This window comes from Rhincodon typus, chromosome 1, assembly GCF_021869965.1.
Source record: "Rhincodon typus isolate 14 chromosome 1, sRhiTyp1.1, whole genome shotgun sequence".
NCBI lineage: Eukaryota > Metazoa > Chordata > Chondrichthyes > Orectolobiformes > Rhincodontidae > Rhincodon > Rhincodon typus.
Genome location: NC_063332.1, coordinates 86,714,311 through 86,738,676, shown reverse-complemented (window position 1 = coordinate 86,738,676; position 24,366 = coordinate 86,714,311). Strand labels below are relative to the sequence as shown.

At 40.9% G+C, this 24,366-nt stretch overlaps 1 protein-coding gene across 1 annotated transcript in view; it reads left to right on the top strand.

Annotated features, from left to right (window-relative positions):
- The window catches only part of LOC109916491 (NACHT and WD repeat domain-containing protein 2), an 84,541-nt gene that overhangs the window by 5,478 nt on the left and 54,697 nt on the right, over positions 1 to 24,366 (top strand). The window contains exons 2-4 of the mRNA XM_048600800.1: positions 15,412 to 15,443; positions 15,583 to 15,623; positions 21,802 to 21,817. Of these exons, the coding sequence (XP_048456757.1) occupies positions 15,412 to 15,443; positions 15,583 to 15,623; positions 21,802 to 21,817 (89 nt within the window). The remainder of the gene's footprint in view (positions 1 to 15,411; positions 15,444 to 15,582; positions 15,624 to 21,801; positions 21,818 to 24,366) is intronic.

Below are 24,366 nucleotides of genomic sequence, written 5' to 3'. Positions count from 1 at the left end.
ACCTATCCCCTCCTCCCACCTCAAGCCCCACCCCCATCTCCTACGTACTAACCTCATCCCGCCCCCTTGACCTCCCTGGACTGACCTATCTCCTCCCTACCTCCCCACCTACACTCACCTTTACAGGCTCCATCCCTCCCTCTTTGACCGGTCTGTCTCCTCTCCACCTATCTTCTCCTCTATCCATCTTCTATCCGCCTCCCCCTCTCTCCCCATTTATTTCAGAACTCCCTTCCCCTCCCCCATTTCTGAAGAAGGGTCTAAGCCCGAAACGTCAGCCTTCCTGCTTGGCCTGCTGTGTTCATCCAGCTCTACACCTTGTTATCTCAGATTCTCCATCATCTGCAGTTCCTACTATCTCTGTGCTGAAATTGGCTAGGTTTATCACAGGTATTGAAAGATTGTTTTATGAGGAGAGATTGAGTAGATTGGACCTATACTCATTGGAGATTAAAAGAATTGAAAGATGAACATATTGAAACGTACAAGGTTCTTAGAGGGCTGGACAGAGTAAGGTTGTGTACCTGTGGGGGCATCTAGGAACAGAGGGCTCCACGTGCACCGTTAAGGTAGACAGACAACTTTTTAATCCATATGGGAATTGAGGGTTATGGGGCAAAGTTAGGAGAGTGTAGTTGAGGATTATCAAACAAGCTGTGATCTAATAGAATGGCAGAACAGATTTAATGAGATAAATGGCCTATTTCTGTTCCTACATCTTATGGTCTTATGGAAAAGGTCACAACCCAAAACATTCAGGCTGGATCCACATGTTGGAAAATGCATTCAGACATTTACGCCATCTCACAGGAAAAAATCAGCGACAAGGAACTGGAGTTTTTGTCTGTATCTAGGGATTTTAATTTCTGTTTCCTGTCTTGGTCAACATTTACCTTTAAATCAACATAACTAACTAGTTTGGACTAGAAATGCAGCCATTCATGACCCATCTTAAAGGTATTAATGAAATTACTGATGTCCAATTTTGTGGGCAGGCAGAACACACTTTTCCAACTGTATTGAGAGAGGATTAAGCAAATTATGAAGGGGCCCAATGTCTGTTGGTGAGTCTCATTGTAAAATCATGTTTGTCCTGAGGCCAGCAAGCTCTTTGTGTCTTCTCAACTCAATGGTTCTCTGGCCTCACCTTTCAGATGAGGAATTAATACAATAATAAAATGTGAGGCCATTGTCTGGTCATTTGCCATTTGGAAATTTAGATGCCACATTTTCATTGATTATTGTAGCAACTACATTTCAACATTGAAACATTTCAGGATGTCCTGACATTGTGAGAGGCTTTGTATAAGAGGAAGTTATAAATTTTACATAAATATTTTTAAGTACAATACTTGTCAGTGCTAACTTGTAACTTTGATTTGAAATATTATGCAATGTGAACTGTTTTAACACCACTAATTCGAGTTACTCTTTACACCTTATTTGCTGATTAACTGTTCACAGTAATACCTGCCACTTAATACCATATGCCATTTCTGTCTGGTTGCCCGGAAGGTGCGGTCGTAAGCTATCTGTACTGTTCTATGTTTTAGAACGGCTTTGGCAGATTTCTGTTTAAGTTTGTACAATTGTTTTAGTACTACATTCTGTGGCTTAAAATCCACATGTGGTGGACATCCTGGCACATGTTTAAAAATATTTATTCACTAGGGGGACATGGGTGTCACTGGCTGGGCCAGCATTATTGTCCCTAATTGCCCTTCTGCCCACAATGTTGCCAAATTAAACTAATCCCTTCTGCCTGCCCTTGGTCCATTTCCCCCCATTTCCTCACTTTCATTTGCTTATCTAAAAATCTCTTAAATGCCCCCATCATATCTGTCTCCACAACCCCTGGCAGCATGTTCCCAACTCCTACCACTCTCTGTGTAAAAAATCTACCCCTCACATGTCCTTTGAACTTTCCCTTTCTTAGCTTAAATGCATACTCCCTACTATTAGATATTTCAACTCTGGGAAAAAAGATTCTGACCGTCAACCCTATTTATGCATCTCATAATTTTATAGACTTCTATCAAGTCTCCCCTCAGCCTCTGCCACTCCAGAGAAAACAATTTGAGTTTATCTAGCCTCTCCTAATAGCGCATATCCTCAAATCCAGGCAGCATCCTGGTAAACCTCTTCTGCATCCTCTCCAAAGTCTGCACCTGCTTCCTGTAATGTGGAAACCAGAATTGAATGCAGTACTCTAAGTGTGGCCTAACCAAAGTTTTATAAAGTTGCAACACGACATCTTGACTCTTGTATTCAATTCCCCGACCAATAAAGACAATATACCTTCTTTACTATCCTATTTACTTTTGTGGCCACTTTCAGGAAGTTATGGATTTGAACCCCAAGATCCCTTTGTATATCAATGCCCTTCAGGGTACTGCCATCAACTGTATAATTTTCCTTAACATTTGATCTCCCGAAGTGCAGCACCTCACGCTTATCGGGATTAAACTCTATCTGCCATTGCTCCGCCCATATCTGCAACTGATCTATGTCCCACTGTATCCTTTGACAACCTTCTTCATTATCCACAATTCCACTGATCTTTGTGTCATCTGCAAATGTACTAACCCACCCGTCTACATTTTCATCCAAGTCATTTACTTATATCACCAACAGCAGAGGTCTTAGTACGGATCCCTGCAGAACACCACTAATCACGAACCTCCAGCCTGAAAATTGGCCTTCCACCACTACCCTCTATCTTTTATGGGCAAGCCAACTCTGAATCTAAGCAGCCAAGTCACTGTGGATCTCTTGCATCTTAATCTTCAGGAAGATATCTTAAGTCTTACCATGAGGGACCTTGTTGAAAGCCTTAATCAAATCCATGTGGACAACATCCATTGCTGTACCCTCAACGATCTCCTTCATCACCTCTTCACAAAATTCAATGAAGTTAGTGAGACACGACCAGTCCTGCACAAAGCCGTGCTGATTGTCCCTAATTAGACCATGCTTTTGCAAATGCACATAAATCCTATTCCTAACAATTCTCTCCAATACCTTCCCAACCACTGATGTGAGACTCAGTGGTCTATAGTTTCCTGGATTATCCTTATTTCGCCCCTTGAACAGCTTCTACTCATCGGAATTCAGTACACTGATGCAATATTCCCTTTGCAGGTGTGAATTCAAACATTGGCACTGGATTCAAATTCAAATCCCAGGAGAGGAGATTGCCTATATGTCTGTACTGCCTAATTCCTTGTTTGAATAAACCATCCTTTAATTTTCTATCCTGGTCTTTACCGATTTGGAAAATGATGAAGCAAATAGCATTTGCTTTAACTTAAATGAACGATTACGTGTTTTTTATTCCTGTATCATGTAACATGAAATGATTTTGTGAAATCTGCTTTTATAAAGCAATTACAATTTATGGGATATTGCAACTGTATATGAAACAGTACATTTGCACGGACAGCAAATTACAGTTCAAGAGAAACTCAAATTCACATTTTATTTTCAACATCACTTTATCAAGTTGTGGTTATAATATGGAGGAAAAAAATGAATAAAAAAATTTCTGTCTATAAGAGGGCAGAGACTTTGACATTGTTTGTCCAGGTACAGAGTTGCATATTTATTCTTTAACAAAGTCAGCTTCTGTGACACTGAACACAAAGCTATTAGTCACAATACTAACATTTTACCTTAGGGCAACTAATAGGCTCAGGGGTGTTTTTAACAATGTGACATCTTTTCTGTCCAAATGATTCTCATGTAGCTGTATGTTGAATGTCCAAAGGTACTCCAAAATCTGTGAACAAACTACTTTTGAAAATGTAAATATACAACCAATTTGTTGATCAGAGAGAAATATTCTTTTCTCAACTTATCACGGTAGAAATATATTTAATTTACATTTCACAAATAGTCTGTGGATTATTGGCATTAGTTGAAGAAATACAGATTAGGAATGTCAAATTGTATGTTGTATGATTTGCATTGTAGGTAATACTATGATGGCACTATGGCTTTATGAGTTGCATTTTGTCCTGGGTATTTTTATGAAGAAAGGTAGTGACAGAGGTGTAGGGTAGTCTGCTCCAAAGCCAATAAAAAAAAGCTTGTGGGCCTTGGGTTTTTCCAGTTGGAACAATAGAAACAGCCTGAATGGGTAGGGTCAAGCTCCCACAGAACCGGGATTTTTAGTTTTTGCGTGTAACAGTCGCTGGGATCTTGAAGCTGGGTTTAGAAGTTGCAGCACATCTCTCCCTGTTACTCTCTCTCTCAGAGTTTTTTCTTGATGTGTTTCCTCCTGGATTGGAGAATTGCATGTGAGACAATCTATTTTACTGACTTTGCCTTTGCCATGGGTGTGTTTATGGGACGTTACCATATTGAAATAGTCACTGTTTAGTAGTTAAACAATCTATTATTCTGTTAAGTTTCCCTATCGAGTTGTTATTTCAATTTCTTCTTTCTTTGGTTGTATTTTAACAATGGTGGTACGAATAAAGTTTGCTTCAAGACTGGTAGTTTGACCAATCGGGTCACACCTGGAATACAGTGCCTGATACTTGCCTTTAAAATAAGAAAAGTTAGGGTCTAGACTGTCTTCATATATTTTGAGGAGATTTGGTCTGGTCCATAACAATACAACAAGGGAACAAGCAGACAGCAATAATAATAAATGTGTAATAGAATGACATATTTCCAGCCAATGCATGTGTAGATTCCAAACCTTACATTGGCCACCCTGCTATTAGTTCCTCATTTAATGAGGTAACTGTCCTAATTTGTTTGAAATTAATAGAAGCAGCTAATTTGATTCAAATCTAGACCCTTGATCTGCCCTAGCTAAACAGCACTGATTCTATTAGTATCTCACATGAATTTAAATGAGATGTGATTGCAAATCTTGGTGCAAATTTTAGCTTTTATTTTTAGTTAATCTATTTAAATTATCTTAAATGTAAATTTGTGAGAGGTATGTCTTAATGAACTGTTGTTTTGCAAATGATTTCAATAATTGCTCTCCAAATTGAAAATATCGGTAAGTATCAAAATGCTTTTCAGACACCAAGTTATTGCTGAGCCAGGACTTTCCTCAGCATTGACAATATTGGAATTATCCCTCTTAGTTCTTACTCAAAAAAACATTATCAAAAAGGGATCAACTGATCATTCATCCTATTACTTTTTACAGGATCATGCACAAAATTTTATTACATTTACAACATTGGAATAGGAATGTACAATGTAATAATTCATTCAACTCAATGGATTTTGGCATCTCTAAGATATGTGCAATTTATACGCAAGTTCTTGTTTTCTTCAGAAGTTCAACCTTATCCCTGCTCCTCAGATTACATGAAAATGAATGATCTCAATCTTCTGTTTGACTCAAGTGGAGTTTCAAACAACATATCTCGTATTTATTTGTCCAACTTTTTTTCCTGGTTAACTGTAACTGCACTTCCAATCCTCCAAATTCACCCACAGCACCATTGAAATAGTCAACCACATTTTTACCACAGCTACATACAGTGTTTCTACCAATCTTCCTCTTGCTTTCCACTCATCTTTAACTTGCATTCTACATTGCAGACTGTCCCTTTAACTTGTCACCCTGCCCTTGCCATTCTTCACAGACTACTTATTTCTGCAGGAAAGCAATGTATTTGGGTCAAAATGTCTGCATGTCTTCATATATTACTTCAGTCTTTTTGTCCTATATTTCATCCCTACCCAGGTTCTTTACTGCTACTGTAATGTGCTACCTCCTTCCTCCTATCCACAGCGAAAGAACCTTCAATACTATTGCCCTGTTCTGTGGAATACGGTCAGAAATGTCTGTCACACTGCTTTAAGTCTCAACTCCACAGCCTTCTTCAATACCCTGCTATGCATGGAAATTTGGTTGAGGGAAAACGTTCCAAATTCATGATATAAGGGATAAAAAGAGCAAATGCTGGAAAATCTCTGCAGGTATGGCAGAATCTATGGAGAGAGAAACAGAGTTAATCTCTTGAGTCCGACAAGACTCCTATTCTGTTTGCCTCTGCACAGATGCTGCCAGACTTGCTGAGTTTTTCCGAGATTTTCTCCTTTTATTTCACAAATACACAGCATTTTGCTTTCACTCCTGATACTTCAGGCCAGATTTTCCGAGGTTGGCAATTAGAGTCAGATGCTATTCCACTCCTACTTTCTTAAGTTAAGAAAGACCTCTGCTTTTCTGGTGGGAGATTAATGGATCCTGTAGAACTGCAGCACATATCTTAAATCCAGCTATGTCCTCATAGTATGGTATAGCCAGGGGAGGGCATCCCATCTTTCTTTTTTTAAGAGCAGTAGTTGCTGTAGGTGGAAGTAGATGTCTGGTCCAGTGGTGGGGAAGGGGCATATTGGGTCGGGGGGAAAATGATGGATGCTGGGTCCTGGGAAGTAGAGGAGGTGGCAGGTCCTAAGGGGTTGGGTGTTGGATTCCGGGGATAGGGGTTGAATCAGGTGAGGGTCCAGTGTTTCTAAGAGGTTAGGGGAGGTGTGTTTTGGGGGATGTATGTGTGGTAGACTGAACTGCTCAGTGGGGAGTTTCAGTTTAATGGCTACCAAGGAGTCAGACTAGTCAGGCCAACTTTTTTCCCTGATTAACTTTAACTGTACTTCCAACCCTGCAAATTCTCCCATTTAAATGGATAATTTCAGAGTATTCCAGACACAGTTGAAATGTCCATCATAATCTTCAATTTTACAGGTAGTTTCCTAGGAATCTATTACTTCAGGGATTCTGCAGAATTCCAACATGCAGCTTCCATCTACGCTGCAAGAATGGCTATCTGGCCATTGGAAAATCCCAGCCATGTTTTCCAGCCTGGAAAGCCAAGTACAAGGAGCACTGTCAAACAAAATTTGCTCCAGTGTTGCTTACTAAACCATTGGTTAATTACACGAAAATTCTGTATGCAAAAGATTAAGTACTACTTTTCACATTAAGGGTAAGAGAAAAGCACAAAAATATTCCTCAATGAACATAACTTCGTTTTTTGAGAAAGTCAAAAAACAGATGAAGGTCTATAGTTTGGAAAATCACAAAGGTTGGAAAATGTTAACAAGAACAAGGTGCAAACAAGAAGATGAGTGAGTCAGAAAGTGTAAATTAGGTGATGCCGTGTTTGTTTTGTGGGAACTTGTAGTAGTAATTGAAAACTAGATTTTCAGTGTAATTGCAGGAATGTTAAGAATGCAAAGAGTGAAACTGTATAGTTAGCAGTAAATTATTCCTTTTTATGGCATTGATTAAGCTCCAAAATGCATTATTTTGCATTAATTTTCTTTCACGCTCCCAGGACAAACAATGCAGGAAAACTGTTAGATAGAATGGGCTTCTTGAAAAATTCCAAGTAGGTTAACTTGCATTGCAGAATTTCTCCACAAGCATTTTTATTCCCTTGCTTTTCAACTTGATTTGTCAGCAGTTTCTAGCTGGTGGATAGGTTTTAAGAGTCAGAAAATGCATCGGCATCCAGTTGGCATTTCTGGTTGAAATAGATTTTAATTTTCTTCCATTATTCATTTATGGGATGAAGGCGTCACTGGCCAGGCAACATTTATTGCCCATCCCTAATTGCCCAGAGGGCAGTTAAGAGTCAACCACATTGCTGTGGGTCTGGAGTCACATGTAGGCCAGACCAGGTAAGGATGGCAGCTTCTTCCCTAAAGGACATTAGTGAACCAGATGGGTTTTTCCTGACAATCAACGATGGTTTCATGGACAACATTAGACTCTTAATTCCAGATTTTATTGAATTCAACTTCCACCATCTGCCATAGCAAGATTTGTAACCAGGTCCCCAGAATGTTATTTGGGTCTCTGGATTAACGGTCTAGCGGTAATACCACGAGGCGATGTTTCATCTTTTGTCTTTTGCACTTGAATCCTACATTCGTTCATTGTTGGAAATTGAATACTTATGCAGCTTATTTCTCCCAATAGTTATTTAATTGTCTTCCATCATTTATGGATGGATATGGCACCTGATTCATTGGTTGAGGGCCTGGCTAGTTCTGACTATCTCATACTGCTTTCATTGTTTGGCACACAGACCCATGTTATATCTTGACCAGGTGACACAGAATTTTGAGGTTTGTCTAGTGCTGCTCCTGTCATGCTCTTTGACATTCCTGATTAAACCAGAAATGATGGTCTCACTTGACAGTAATGAATGTGCTTGACCTTGAAGTTACAGATTATAATGGAGTACAATTTTGATGTCACTGATGACTCATATCATGATGTCCACTTGTTGCTGCCACTTCTATTCCAGTTATAAATTTACTCCATTTAGCAACACAGCACAATGAAGTTTAACCACACTATGAAGGTGAAACTTCAACTCCACAGGGACAATGCAGTGAATACTCCTGGCAATACACCAGAGTAGAAATGCAAGTGCAGTAAGGTAAATTGATGTAAATACGGTCTCTGTTTTTTCTTCTTGCTGTTCCTCTCAAAAGCACTCTATATCCAAATGCAGGAAGATGTGGACAATATCGAGGCTTGTGCTAACAAGGAGCAAGTAATGTTTGTATCTCACTGGAACCGGGAATGACCATCTCTAGCAAGGGGGAATGTCACCATTGCCCTTTGATATTCAATGATATTACCATCACTGAATCTGCACTATCAACATCCTTGGAACTTCCATTGACCAAAAACAGAATTGGATTAGCCATATAAATACTGTCACTGAAAGAGCAGTTTAGAGACTAGGAATCCTGAAATGTGTAACACACCACTTAACTCCTCAAAGCTGTCCGCTATCTACGGAGTTCAAGTCAGGAGTGTGATGGAATACTCCCTACTTGCCTAGATGAGTACTGCTCCAACAACACTCCAGAAGCTTGACAACATCTAGGACAAAAGCAGCCTGCTTGATTGGCACCAGATCCACAAACATCCATTCGTTCTACCAACGACACACAGTAGCAGCAGTATGTCCCACCTACAAGGTGCACTGCAGAAATTCACCAAGGTTTCTTAGACAGCATCTTTCAAGCCCACAAACACTTCCATCTAGAAGGACAGGGACAGCAAATACGTGGGAATACCACCAACTGCAAGTTCACCTCCAAGCCACACACCATCCTGAATTGGAACTATAGCACCATTATTTCAGTGTCGCTGAATCAAAATCCTGGAATTATATGGGTCTTCCTACAATTTGTGGACTGTACTGGTTCAAGAAAGCAACTCACCACCACCTTCTGAAGGGCAACCAGGGATCGGCACTAAATGGTGGCCCCACCAGTGATGTCCACATCCCATGAATGAATAAATAAAAATGGACAGAACCAGTAGAGTGTACCACTTACAAGATGCAAAGCAGATATTCCCAATGGCTCCTTTGCTGCATCTTCCAAACCTACAGCCACTACCATCTAGAATGACAAGGGGATACCACCACCAACTGCACGTTCCCCTCCAAACCCCCACCAGCCTGACTTGGAAATAGATCATCATTCCTTCAGTATCGTTGGGTTAAAATCCTGAACTGCTAAGGATAGGCAATAAATGTTGAACTAACCAGTAATGCCCACACCACATAAATAAATGAAAAATATCAACATCGCCCAGTCTGCAGGCTCAATTTGATCTGTATGTCTTTTAGGACTCCATAAGTAATGACAATTGTCAGGTTCATTGGGAGAAATATTGCATGTTCTTAAGTGTACCACAGTCCGGATGATACGGAAAGTATAAGGTGATGAGTGCAAGTTAGTGTCCTACTTTGTTTTAGCTTTGGCATTTAGGAAATCATTAGCAGAGATTTGGAGAGTTAAGGCTTCTAAACAAATTTTAGCAAGGTAATATCACAAATGCTTAATCTGTTCATTTGAATTCTTCTGCTTTAATAGAGAGATTGACCTATTTATTTTAATTGCATAGTTAACCCATTTAGTTTATTTTAAAATGTGCTAAGGTTCTGTACAATAAAATTGCCGAGTAATTTCTAACGTATGATTATTAACGTTATATGTATTCCATTTGTGCTAGTCAGCCATTCCAACTGCATTCAATTCCTTGTACTAACATGGTTCATATACCATGCTTAACACCGACTCACAAAAGGCAATGGGAAATTTTGAGGAGCAGTCAGGGAAGTGAGCACATCTTTTGAGGAACCAGCATAGACAGCTGTCTTTTCCACTGCTGGGGTTTTGAATTATAGAATAATCTGGTACAAATGTCACCTTGGTCCATATTGCCAAACTTATTAAGAAGTGTAAGAACTTTAAAAGGTTAAGGAAGATTTTTGGAATTGACATTTAACAAATGTGCAAGTGGAGAAATTAGCTTAAAATTCTTTGAGTGTAACTGTCACAGGTGTTAATATTTCATCACAGTTGCTGTGAAATTTACACATTGAATCCCACCTGGGAAATCCTTGTTTAAACATATAGCAGGGACTGTGCAAAAGCTGGCAAGGGTAATTAAATAAGTCTGATCTGACTGCTCGATTTTAAACTGAGATGAAATATATTGAAACGAAGACATGCTCAATCATAAGGGCTTCTCATAATGGAATTATCAAATATATTAAACTGAAAAGGTGATAAGTGTATCTCTTTGTATTTGTTAATCTTACTGAGCTTAGTGAAACACCAATCAGAGACATGGCGATACCTTATAGAGTCAGTAACACATGAACTATGGCACTGTGGCGGTACAGTAGCAGAATCAGATGAGAAGGCCATTGAGGCATATCTTGACTTCAGGAGCATCTTGCTGCATCTTTTATGCTGTTGCAGGTGACACAATTAAGGGGGATTATCGCAAGAACAGAAATTCCTGGTGAAACTCAGCAGGCTTGGCAGCATCTGTGGGAAGAAAACAGAGTTAACATTTTGAGTTCAGTGATTCCTCTTCAGAACTGTTGGCAGCTAGGGAAATGGTAATTATGCTGAACATAAAGTTGGGGGAGGAGGGAATAAGGGGAGAGGTGAGCAGATAGGTGGAAATGGAGCACAGAGAGACAGAGAGCGAGAGTGAAGGAGAGATGAAATATTATGGATAGTGGACCAAAAGCTAAGAGTAGGACAGAATGGGTGAACTACACTGAAAGCAACCAATGGCTAACAAGGAAAATCAGGGATAGTGTTAAAGCCAAAGATGGGGCATTTAAATTGGCCAGAAAAAGCAGCAAACCTGAGGACTGGGAGGAATTTAAAATTCAGCAGAGGAGAACAAATTTAAATCAGAAGGGGAACATAGAAGACGAGAGCAAGCTTGCGGAAGACATAAAAACTGACTGCAAAAGCTTCTATGGATATGTGAAGAGAAAAAGATTGGTGAAGATAAATATTGGTCACTTACGATTAGAATCACATGAATTCATAATGGACAACAAAGAGATGGCAGGCCAGTTGAACAAATTTTCTGAAGAAGGGTCTAGGCCCGAAACGTCAGCCTTCCTGCTCCTCTGATGCTGCTTGGCCTGCTGTGTTCATCCAGCTCTACACCTTGTTATCTCAGTTGAACAAATATTTTGGGTCTGTTTTTACTAAAGAACACACAAGTAATCTTCCAGAAATGCCAGGGGACAGAGGGTCAAGCATGGAGGAGAAACTGAAGGAAATCATTATTAGTCAGGAAATGGCATTGGGGAAATTGATGGCATTAAAGCCTGATAAGTCCCCAGGGCTTGATCTTTACATCCCGGAGTATTTATGGAAGTGGCCCTAGAAATAGCAGATGCATTAATGATCATTTCCAGTCTTCTGTAGACTCTGGAAGAGTTCCAATGGACTGGAGGGTAGCTAATGTAACCATACTTTTTAAAAAGGAGGGAGAGAGAAAACAGGGTATTATAGGCTGGTTAGCCTGACATTGGTGATGGGTAAAATTAAGTCAATTATTAAGGATGTAATAGGTGAGCATTTGGAAAGCAGTAACAGGATCAGTCCAAGTCATCATGGATTCACTAAAGGGAAATTATGCTTGACAAATCTTCTGGAATTTTTGTGAGGATGTGACCAGTAGAGTGGACAAGGGTGAATCAGTAGATGTTGTGTATCTGGACTTCCAAAAGGTTTTCAACAAGGCCTCACACAAGAGATTAATAAGCAAAATTAAAGCCCATGGTATCAGAGGTAATGTATTGATGTGGATAGAGAAGTGGTTGGCAGACAGGGAGCGGAGGGTTGGAATAAACGGGTTCTTTTCAGACTGGCAGGCAGTGATGAGTGGGGTACCACAGGGCACAGTGCTGGAACCCCAGCTGTTCATAATATACATTAGCAATTTGGATGAAGGATTTGAATGCCATATCTCCAAATTAGCAGATGACACTAAGCTGGGTGGCAGTGTGTGCTGTGAGGAGGATGCTGAGAGACTGCAGTATGCCTTGGATAGGCTGGCTGAGTGGCCAAATACAGTATAATGTGGATAAATGTGAGGTTATTCACTTTGGTGGCAAAAACAGGAAGGCAGATTATTATCTGAATGGTGCCAGATTAGGAAAGGGTGAGATGCAACGATACCTGGGTGTCATGGTGGAGCAGTTGCTGAAGGTTGGCATACAGGAGCAGCAGGTGGTGAGGAAAGCTAATGGCATACTCTCCTTTGTAGCGAGAGGATCTGAGTATCGGAGTAAAGATGTCTTGCTGCAGTTAAATAGGGCCTTGGTGAAGCAACACCTTGCATATTGTGTGCATATTTAGTTTCTTAGTCTGAGGAAGGACATTCTTGCTACTGAGGGAGTCCAGTGAAGGTTCACCAGACTGATTCCCGGGAAGGCAGGACTGACATATGAAGAAAGGCTGGATCAACTGGGCTTGTACACACCGGAATTTAGAAGAATGAGGGGGATCTCATAGAAACATATAAAATTCTGATGGGACTGGACAGGTTAGATGCAGGAAGAATGTTCCCAATTTTTGGACAGTCCAGAAGTAGGGGTCACAGCCTAAAACTAAAAGGGGAAGCCATTCAGGACTGAGATGAGGAAGAATTTCTTCACTCAGAGAGTTGTGAACAGTGGAGTTCTCTCCCACAGGAAGCTGTTGAGATTAGTTCCTTAGATATATTCAAGAGGGAGATGGACGTGGCCCTTATGGCTAAAGAGATCAAGGGGTATGAAGAGAAAGCGGGAATGGGATACTGAGATTGCATGATCAACTATGATCTTTTTGAATGGTAGTAAAGGCTGGAAGGAGCAACAGGCCTACTGCAGCACCTGTTTTTCCATGTTTCTGTGTAATGTGATAATAGGCCTATGTGTGGATGTGGGTAGGTGACTGTGCTCAAAGCAACCCACGTCACAGCAGGCCTGTGTGTGGGATGGGTAAAAAACATGAAAGGATGGAATCAGGCTCCAGAGTTTTTGAACTTGATGTTGAGTCCTTGAAGCTGCAGGGTCTGCACGTGGAAAATGAGATCTTGTCCTTTGAGCTTGTGCTGAGGCTCATAGGAACACGGCAGCAGGCCTGCGACAGAAGTGTTGGCGCCAGAACAAGGTGGTGTGTTGAAGAGTCAAGCAACTGGAAGCTTGAGGTCATTTTTATGGACAGAACACAGGTGTTCTGCAAAGCAGTCACCTAGTCTGTGCTTCATCTCCCTGGTGAAGGGGACACCATGCTGTGAACAATGAACACAGTAGACTAGATTGAATGAAGTACAGGTAAATCACAGCTTCACCTGGAAGCTAAGTCTGATGGCAAGCAGGAAAGAGGTAAACTGGTGTTACACCTTCTGCGTTTGCATGGCAAGTGTGGGTGTGACGAGGTATTGAGAGTGGAGGGGGAGTAGACCAGAGTGTCCTAGAAGGAACAGTCCCTGCAGAAGACTGACAAGGGAGGGGAGGGGAATATGTGTCGGGTTATGGTATCCCGTTGGAGGAAGTGGCGTATTAACAGTCCTTTAGATGTGGAAGCTGGTGGGGTTGTAATTGAGGGCTGGGGACCCTACCGTTGTTGTGGGAGGGAAAGGAACGGGTGAGGACAGATATGTGTGGGAGATGGGTCAAACATGGCAAAAGGCTCTGTCAATCAGAATAGCGGGGAACCCTCAGTTGAGGAAAAAGATGGACATTTCTGAGGCCTGCCCCCACCCCTACCGCATAAGGTGGCATCATCAGAACAGATGCAATAGAGATGGAGAAACTGGGACAATGGGATGGAATCCTCTCACATCCTGTTTCCATCTCCAACCATCCACACTCCACTACACCCCCCCACCTCGCCACCGCCTCAACTTCACCTTTAGCACATTTTCCCAGCTGCTGACAGATCTGATGAAGAATCATGCACTCAAAACATTAACACTGCTTTCTTGGCACAAATGCTGCCAGACCTGCTGCGTATCGCCAACAATTTCTGTTTTGGTTTCGCCTGTCTAGCATCCACAGTTGTTTGTTTTATTTTAATTAAGGAGGATTATTGCTTGTTAAGCGCACTGTTGATGGCCCGACTTATCTCATTAATATCAGCTTCCGATTTTACAAGCTAGACATTGAGAAATCCTGACATAAAAATCAGAGTGGGCACTGGCAACCCCAGCTTGCCACTTGTTCCAAAGGGCTCCCATGTTGGACACGGGACATAAGCATTTCAAGGCATACTGTATAGGCACTAGTCACATACACCGCACATTCATAAACATTAGCATCTGACATGAAAAATCCTCTGAGAACCCTCATGGCATGTCTCCAATCCATTTTCAGTGCCCTGGAAAACCTGTACCTCGTGTTTCATCGGCAGCCATCATTGTAATGCTGCCACAAGGACACTGTGTGCACAGGAACACACACCCAGCTCTGGACTGGACCAGGTTGCATCTGTGGGCTCTTCGCTCACTGTCAAACTTAGTGCTCACTCACTCTGAGCCTACCTGGATGCTCGAAGCAATTCCTGCCTTGTATTTCCTTTGTGCTCCATGCTCCCTCACCCAGAACTATCAGGTCCATATTACATCTGTTTTGCCTTGCTGACCACAGAAACACAAATGCAAGAAGCTTGTATTAGCTGTCAGCAGGCCTCCATCACATTGAAAGGGATAGCCTTTGCTGAAAGGGCCCTGACATGGCATAGAATCATAAAATCCCTATAGTGTGGAAGCAGGCCCATCGAGCCCACACCGATGCTCAGAACAGCAGTCCACCCACCTATTGTATTCCTGTAACCCTGCATTTCACATGGCTAATCCACCTCGCCTGCACATCCTGGACACTGTGGGGCAGTTTAGCATGGCCAATCCACCTAACCTGCAAATCATGCCCAAAGAAGGCTTCAGTACCAGTTCAGGGACTTGATTAGTCAGCCTCGTGTGGTGGTCAGAGTCCAGGTCCTCTCCTCATTAAGGGTGAGGAGTTGAATGTATCAGGCCACCACTCCTCTTGACTTTTTCTGCTCTATTGTATGCTGTTTTCTTCCAAGAATGAGAGAGAGAGAGAGAGAGAGAAAGGCAGTTATTAAAGGAGGTGAAAGTAGATGGCAAAGCTATTATTTTTAATGCAGTTGGAGAGGTTGACCCAAGCAAGTGAATAGACAGGCAGAGGGTGTACACGGGGATTAGTGTGGGTGAGAGCGAGTGAGGGAAGAAGTTGCAGCAATATTGAGAGTGTAGAGCATAAGCCTCGGGAGTTTACTTCACAACAGTAGCAGACATACATTGAGCGTGAGGTATCAGGAAAAGGTTTGTGCAACTCACACTGGCAGAATGGAGAAGGACATTGACCTTCTTTCTACACCGTTGGGCATTCATCCTGACAGTTAAGAGTGCACTGACGCAGGTGAGAACCTCAGACCAGAATGGCATGGTTTGTTGGTCCTGGTGGAAGGACAAGTCCCACATTTGCACAAGCCTACCGAGAGGGACCTCCAGATCACTATGTACAAAGCTTGTCAACAGTTTCCCCTTATCTACCCCGTCTGGAGCAAATGTCAGGAACTGTATTCAGCAGCACTGAAGTGTCACGACTTATTCGGGTGCAATTGGCTTTTAAATGGTGCAAGTGATATTGGTCTTTCAACAAATACCAGGTGGGTGGTGAGTTGTTCAGAAAGGGCATAACGGACACCTGCAGGCCAGGGCAGGAGTTAATGAAGTGTGTTTTGTAAAATGCTCAAGAATCCCTCCAAAAGCTAAACATTTCTCACACTTAGCCAAAAAAGGTAAGGTTTAGCCCAGGGCCATCAAAATCAAGACAAACATAAAGTGTCAGTATATAATTTGATTCGCAATAACATTATCCCATCACTTACTCTTGTCACTGACATGACTTTTGTTTTTAAGATTTATTTACCTATTTTTAACTTTCTTTTTGAAGGTGCACATTCTAGTTGACATAACTGGGTAAATGTTCACTTGTGAGTTTGCCAGCATCCATGGAATTGCATGCGACAATTCTGATATAAAAGTGTTGCTATTGAGTGGATCACCCTTCTGAAGTGAAACACCTTCTTCACAAGGCCTGGAATATGCTCTTTCCGTAGAGGAATCAGACATATGAAGTACAAAATTCATGTGTATGTGTGTGTCTGTCTGTCGTAATGGAATAACATGCCAGACTTGCAGGCTGAATGTGTCAGTAATTGTCCTTAAGTAAGACCACAGATTTGACCACACCTAATGATTAGGAAAGACATATATCTTCCTTCTCAAGAAAACACTGATTACACAGTGTAATGTAATGGAATTGGGATTTCAGTTTTCTCTCATCCCTGTCTAAAACAGAGAGAACCTTCAATTGTTTTTTCATAGGAGTGGCCATTGTTACATCCAAGCCTGCTGTAATGAGGAACATCACATTGTATCCCTTCTTCATCAGGTGAGTTATTTTTAACCTTGCTTGTCCACATCTGCCTAAGCTGCTAACCATGATGCTTAGTGATGTTCAGCTAAACTTGCTACTAGTTATGAACCCAACACGTCTTCACACACTAGTCATGACCTGTGGTGGGTCAAACTCATTATAGAAACCCTCCAGCTAGTGCTGAATTTTCAAAATTCAAATGAAATGTGTAAACCTTATTTTGTGTGCTATCCATTGTAAAGATTTTAATAAAGGGAATATGGAAAATCTGTAATCATGTATAGTTCAAATAAGTGAATTGGTCATCTGATCGTTAGCTCATGTAACTGTTGCATTGTGCAAAATAAGGATTCCACTTCAGCAAGAAATAAAGGTGCTTTGAATAATGTACAAACAGCTGTTTAGCATTTAAAGTGAAATTAATTTGTGAAACTGTACTAGTTTGTGTGAATTACAGCTAAAAACAGATGGTTTGGGGTTTTCACTGCATATGAATGAAGACAACAATTGTTGCATAATGCACACAAAATGACAAGGAGTATTCCCTGTTGCACTGGTACCATGACAGAGAGTGATCTAGGTAAGCAGTTTCCTATTACTGAGGAGTATTATTTATGCAGATTCATATCAAAAATGTGATGGCCTTGGTCTGTTTGGGGATTCGATGTAAATTTGCTCGGTTACATTCCGCTTGAGAGTTTCCCACCAAATGTGCTTGGTAGTACCAACCTAGCCAACGGGAAGTTGGGGACCTGGTATAATCACCTTCAATGGAGCACAACCAGAATGTTATGTTACAGTGAGTTCAATTTCAAAACTGTGATGGAAGATAATCAAATGGAATGAAAGATCTTTTTTCAGAATTTTTATCATTTAATAAATCAGGATTATAAGAACTTATTGATAAAGTAGTGAATACCAAATAAAAATATACAGTTCTGTACATTTTCTGACCATGTGGATTAGCAGACTACAGGTTAGCCCTGTTTAGAACATACATAAAATCTGTCTCATGATTTAATGGTGCAAGGATACCAAATATCTACGTCCTAGCTTTCCACTACCCCCCTCCTCCCACTCCAGCCACTCCAACTCCTCAGTAGTAGTGGCAGAAAGAACACAATCTTATTCCTCTTGGTTTATCACAGACATGAATGTCAAAATTGTACCATCTTGCCTAATGGTTGCTATAACTTCTAGTGCACTGGTGTTAATCAAACTTGATTTTCTAACAAATCCTATTTTTGCAACAGTGGAAAGGGTGTGATATGGGCTGCGATCCACACAGGAGGGAAATCCAAACTGAGAGGGAGCTTTTAATTAATGCTGAGTTCATTCAACATTTGAGCCATTGCAAGGGCCTTAACTTACATTGTAGAAGCTGTAAATCCTCTTGAAGGGAAAATTATGTCGGCTTAAAAAAAGCTGATGAACTACTTTGATTGTTAGGCCAAGTGGTGTAACATCTACTTCAACAATTTCAGTTGCGTTCACTGCTGCTTATGAGATGTGATGAGGAGAAATTACTTTTCTCAAAGGGTTGTGATTTGTGGGAATTCACTACTCCAGAATGTGGTGAATACTGGTACATTGAGTAAATTTAAGGATGCGATAGACAGATTTTTAATAAGTAATGGTTTGAAGAGTTATGGAGAGCAGGCGGGAAAGTGGAGTTGAGGCTGAGTTGAGATCATCTATGATCATAGCAAAAGGTGAAGCAGGCTCAAGAGGTCGGATTGCCTCCCCCTGCTCCTAGTTCTTATATTCTTGTACATTCTTCACATTTTCCTAAGGCCTATTCATTAAAATTATGTAGCTGTGCTTCATAAACTTGATTAATCATTTTCAATTTTAAAAATTGATCTTTTTGTGAATGTGAGTTTTTCAGTGCACAGTGTGCACAGTGACAGTTGGTTTAGAGTTTTTGAAATTTATTTCCATCTCCATATTGCTCCTGAGTTCTGCCTATGATGGATACTGGCTGAGTTGGTATTTTCATTTGTTCAATGACATTTTGTAAGTATTGCTGGCTGAGCTAGCATGTATTTCCCATTCCTACTTGCCCTTCAGAAGGTTGTAGTGAACCAGCACAAGCTATGGTGGGTAGCACACTCTCAGTGCTGTTAGAAAGGGAGTCCCAGGATTTCAACCCAGAAACAGTTCTGAGTCAGGATAGTGTGTGGCTTGTAAGGGAATTTGCAAGTAGTCGTGCTTCTATTCAACTGTCCTTTTCCTTCTAGATGAAAGGCGTCCTGTTGTCATAGATGATATGTGGGGCTGTTGGACGTGGGTCAGGAATGAAAATTGAAGGTGAAAAGGCCTCAAATAGTCACCAGCAAATCCCAGACAACCAAAGTGGACTTGCATGCCTCAATATTCACCTGTTGCCATGACTATTTAAAATCTGCTTTGGGGTCAGTGTACCTGCCTAAATTGAATATCTTGCAATCTGGGACACTTTTAAGCAAGATGAGTCTGGAGAAATGGAATATTTCCTGCCTCAAGCTAACCACCTTTGCAGCCAAAATCTGGTCCCAATAGTATAACATTTAAGTAGTTACACCTAGATCTTCTGATTTACCACTAATTACTTGCAAATAAATTTCTATTTCCAATATATAGAGAATGCACCATTGTCACACGTATACAGTAATGCTCATGGATCACTTTTATAAGTGATTCACTTTTATAAGCAAAATTGAGAATGAACACTATGCTTTGAAAAAAATGGAGTTGAGAGATCAAGTGATTTTTTAAATATATATTTTGCCAATATAGATGGAACAACACAAGACTATAAGCTAATCTGCTTGACTGGACAGGACTTTAAAATCAAGATACATTTTTGGAAAATTATTTGAGCCAACATTAAAATGCAATAAGCATTTTCTATGTGTTTCATGTCATCATCCACATAACTGCAGAAACTAGCTCACCGTAAGTTCTGCAGATGTCTTGGCTGCAGGAATGGGTATGAGAAGAAACCCATTCTATCACAACAAGACTCAAATGGAAATAAAACTCAAAGTGTTGTATGTCAATGCTGTGGATTTTTTGTTTAGAGGCTATTGTTGCAGAAGTCTAAGGAATTAGTGTCATTTTGGTGATTCTTTTCTGAATACTGTTTGTTTGTGAAATGTAGATTTAATTTATAATCCGCAGTAGAACAATGTAGTTGGGAAAAGTTTTTGTAGCAATAGGTAGGCAGACAGACAGAAGGAGATGGGGCTCTTGAAAAACAGTGTAAAGAGGAACAGTTTAGCAACAGTAAAAGAGGGTGAAGGCGGTTAAAAAATAATGAGCAGTGTTATAACAGAGGAACTATCAAGACACAGGTGTCAAAGTGCTGCAAAGTCAAAACAAAAACTGTAGAAACAGATGGAATGAAAAAATGAGGATGAAATGCAACAAACTATTTGCGATCAGAATGCTAGGGAAGTAGATATTAGCAAAATGAAGATTAAATTCAGCATGGTGAAGAAAAAAGATCTCAAGGGTGCAGTACTGAGATAAGTTCAGTTGAATAAAAGATCACTTATTAACCACTGTGAATTAAGAGTTTGCAGAACTTGTGACCAAGTAGAAGGAGAGGAAAATAGAGTGAAGAAGTCTTGATGATGGATTGTCGGCCTGAATGGTCTTTGTTTCTGTGGCAATACACTGTTCCTTTACAGACAGATGGATAAGTACAGCAAGGTCCTAAATGATAAAATATCATGTGGTCTTAAACCAGTCAGCTAGAAACACAGATGCTGCAACTGTTACTCAACATTCACAAATTGGAACATCAGCCCAAATTTTCACTTAATATCTGGATAACAAAACCATTCTCGAATAGTACTGAGTCACAAAGTTAATGTTGTCTGCCATGAACAAGCAGGGAGGCAGCTATGGGTCAGAAGATAAGACACCCCTTTCTCAATTGCCTTGCTCCCCACCAAACACCCCCCCCCCAAACACACACACAAACACAATAAAGTCGAGGGTAACAAATGGTCCAGGATAGCCATTTAAGGGTCTTATTTCACAGCCACAGTACTGGTAAGAATGACCGATATACTGTCCTGTAGAGACAAAGCCTGCATTCACATTGAAAATGCCTCCAAGGTGTGTGACATTACTATCCTGTGAATCGTAGAATCCCTACAGTGTGGAAACAGGCCCTTCGGCCCAATGAGTCCACACCGAACCTTGGAGCATCCCGCCCAGACCCATCCCCCTATAACCCACCTAATCTACACCTCCCTGAACACTACAGGCAATTTAGCATGGTCAATCCACCTAACCTGCACATCTTTGGACTGTGGGAGGAAACCAGAGCACCCGAAGGAAACCCACACAGACATGGGGCAAACGTGCAGACTCCACACAAACAGTCATCCGAGGGTGGAATTGAACCCAGTTCCCTGGCGCTGTGAGGCAGCAGTGCTAACCACTGTGCCACCATGCCACCCCAATGGAGTGGGATAGATTCCAGAAATCTATCAACTCAAAAGTGGGCAGCCTTGAGGAGCAGTAGACCATCAGTAGCAGCAGAATAGTATTTGACCAGTACCTGTAAACTCCTGGCCCAATATGTTCCCCACTCTATCATTATGACCAAGCCAGCAACAGCAGTTCAGAGGCTAGCAATTCTGTGATGAGTAGCTCACTTCTGAGCCCTCCCCTAAGGCTTCCACAAGGCACAAATCAGGAGTATGATAGAATACTTTTCACTTGCCAGATGAGTGTGGTTCCAACAACAATGAAGAATCTCAATACCATTCAGGATAAAGCAGCCTGTTTGACTGGCAGATCATCCACCACTTTAAATAATCACTCCCTCCGCCACCAACACACAGTGGCAGCAATATGTACAATCTACAGTGTGCACAGCAACAACTACCAAGGGTCCTTCAACTGCACCTTCCAAACCATTACCTCAACCATTCAGGGGACCAGGGTGGCAAATGCACTAGAACACTTCCTCCAAGTTACACACTGTTCTGTATTGCAACCATGTTGGGGAAGGGATGTGAAAGAGCAGCCTTGAGTTCTGTGTTCAGAAGTACAATCAACCTTTTTTTGAGCTCTTTACCACACGTGCTGGAGAGGCCAGAGAGCACTCCGAATCTGGCCTTTACATAGGGCTCAAGTTAATGCTGTCTGCCATGAACAAGCAGGGAGGCAGCTATGGGTCAGAAGATAAGACACCCCTTTCTCAATGGCCTTGCTCCCCCCCAACACCACCCCCCCAAACACACACACACACACAAACACACACAATAAAGTCCATTATCTGGCCTTTATACAGGGCTCAGATCAGAAAAGAGGTCAATGACGCTCTGATTTCCCTAATGGGATACAACATTTCTGTACATTTCACGTTACAATAATTACATGCAACATCATCATTGTTCCTTTCCCTTTCACCTATACATCCAATTCTGTGAAACATCTGATCAATGATGGACACCCCTGTGGTCAGCCCTAGGTTCCCCATGATCTCGTGATGTACACCAGACATTGTAATCATCAAGCCTTGGGATCTTACAATGCATCCTATTAATTCACATTCCAGAATTAAAGGTTTTACTCTTTTTCAGACATTTCCCAGACATGCTTATCTGTAAGGGCTGCTCAAATACTATTATTCATTGTATTCATTGTTATCCCTATCAAATTCTGTTACTCATCTTATATTTCCCACTGTCCTAATCACAGGAGATACAAAGGGAAGTTAGTTCTTACTAATTACTACAAGATTCATAATATTAGTTTGAATATAAAGTTAGTTACGTGTAAAGTTTTATGTTTACACCTACCGTTAGCGTTCTTTAGCTAATGACTTGTGAGCAGTTTCGGTCCCACCTGACCTTGGAGGCTTCAGTTAGACACTCCCCTTTATTTTGCAGCTGCAGTATAACTTATCCTAGCTACATACTTCAGTTACATACAGTTACATACTGTCTTCTGGGATGAAATTTACTTCCTCCACTCTGACTAACTCTTTACGTAATAAAAATTAACATCATTCTCATTGATAAGACTAAAACTCAATCACTTTCACAGCTCAATGAACTTGTCTGACCTCCTAGATTTTCATGAGTTATAATCCCAACATTATCATCTGTGTCTGTTATTGTGGGGTCCTACTTTTCTCTTTAATGCTTGCCACAAACTTCAAGCTGTCTGTTCTTAGACATTTCTTATTAAACTGTCTCCTATAGACCCCTGCAGCTGCTCTTTGTGCAGAACTCTTTGTACATTAATTTGTAAGATATTTGTTTCTTGAGGTAACTCCTTCTCAAAGCTACCATTGTGCTGACTTAACGGCCTCCCTTTAATGCTGGATCAGCTAATTCTGTTACTGCAGCCATCTTTCTGCCAACAGGCAACCATATTGTGCCACTCTGATCAGGAGCCACCTCAACAAACCACATCGTCATTCCTTCATGACCACTGTCACAAATCTGGAAGTCTCTTCCAGCATAATTGAACAACACCACATGGACTGCTTTGATTCAAAAGGCAGCTCATCTCCACCTTCTCAAGGGCAGTTAGGGATGGATGTTGCTCCTTCCACTAATGCCCACATCCAGGAAAAGAATTTTTTTTAAAAACTTGAACTGAGTGATACTGATGTCCTGGGTAATATTAAGAGAGATTGGACAGACTGGAGTTGTTTTCTTTGGAGCAGTGGAAACTGAGGGGGTTGTGATTGAAATGTATTAAATTATGATCAGGTAGTGCTACAGCACAGGGAGAGCAAGCCAAACCAAATCGGTTTCACTATCACTAGATTCGCAACAAAGTGATTTTTAACCATTCAATGACTCTCAAAATTGCTCAGTTGCTCTTAATCAAAATGAACAATTTGTTACTAAGAATGTAACTTTAGCAGAACGCAGGTAAACTGTAAGGCAATCTAATTAATATCTACAATCTAAGACCAATCTTATTTGGATGTGAAACCCCACCCTCATACCAAAAGACAGACAGACACGGTTAAGAGATAAATTTAAAAAAAAAGAATTTGCCAGTTTGATAACCAGAGGAATACCAGAGGAATACTAATGAATACTAGGCCTGTGTGTAATCCTTGAATGATGGGTTGTATTACATACACACAGGTCAGTGTATCTTGTTTGAATTCCAAAGTCACCAGTCAATGCAAACAACTCCCACAGACCTCTGGAGGCATTTTACTTATTTCTTACAGACTGGGTTTCTTTTCTCAGAACTTTCAACAAGACAATAACTGGAGAAAAATAATGAAACCAAAAACAAAAACTTCCCAGTCCAGCAGCTTCTAAAGCAAAATTGTCTCCTGTCCAAAACTCAGAGCCAGTTCAGTCTATTTTTTTATTTCTTTTTTTAATATTCTATATGGCTGACTGGCCACCACTGCTTCTCCCTTGAATGACCAATTCAACATCAAGTCTTTTGCACTCTCTTTTTTTGAAACAAGCTGCTGTTCAAAGTTCAATTCTCAACTGCAACTCTCTGTTCTAAACCAATAATGAGAAAAAAAAAGCAAAACAGAGATGGCCTCAATAGTAGAGACAACAAGGTGCAGGGCTGGATGAACACAGCAGGCCAAGCAGCA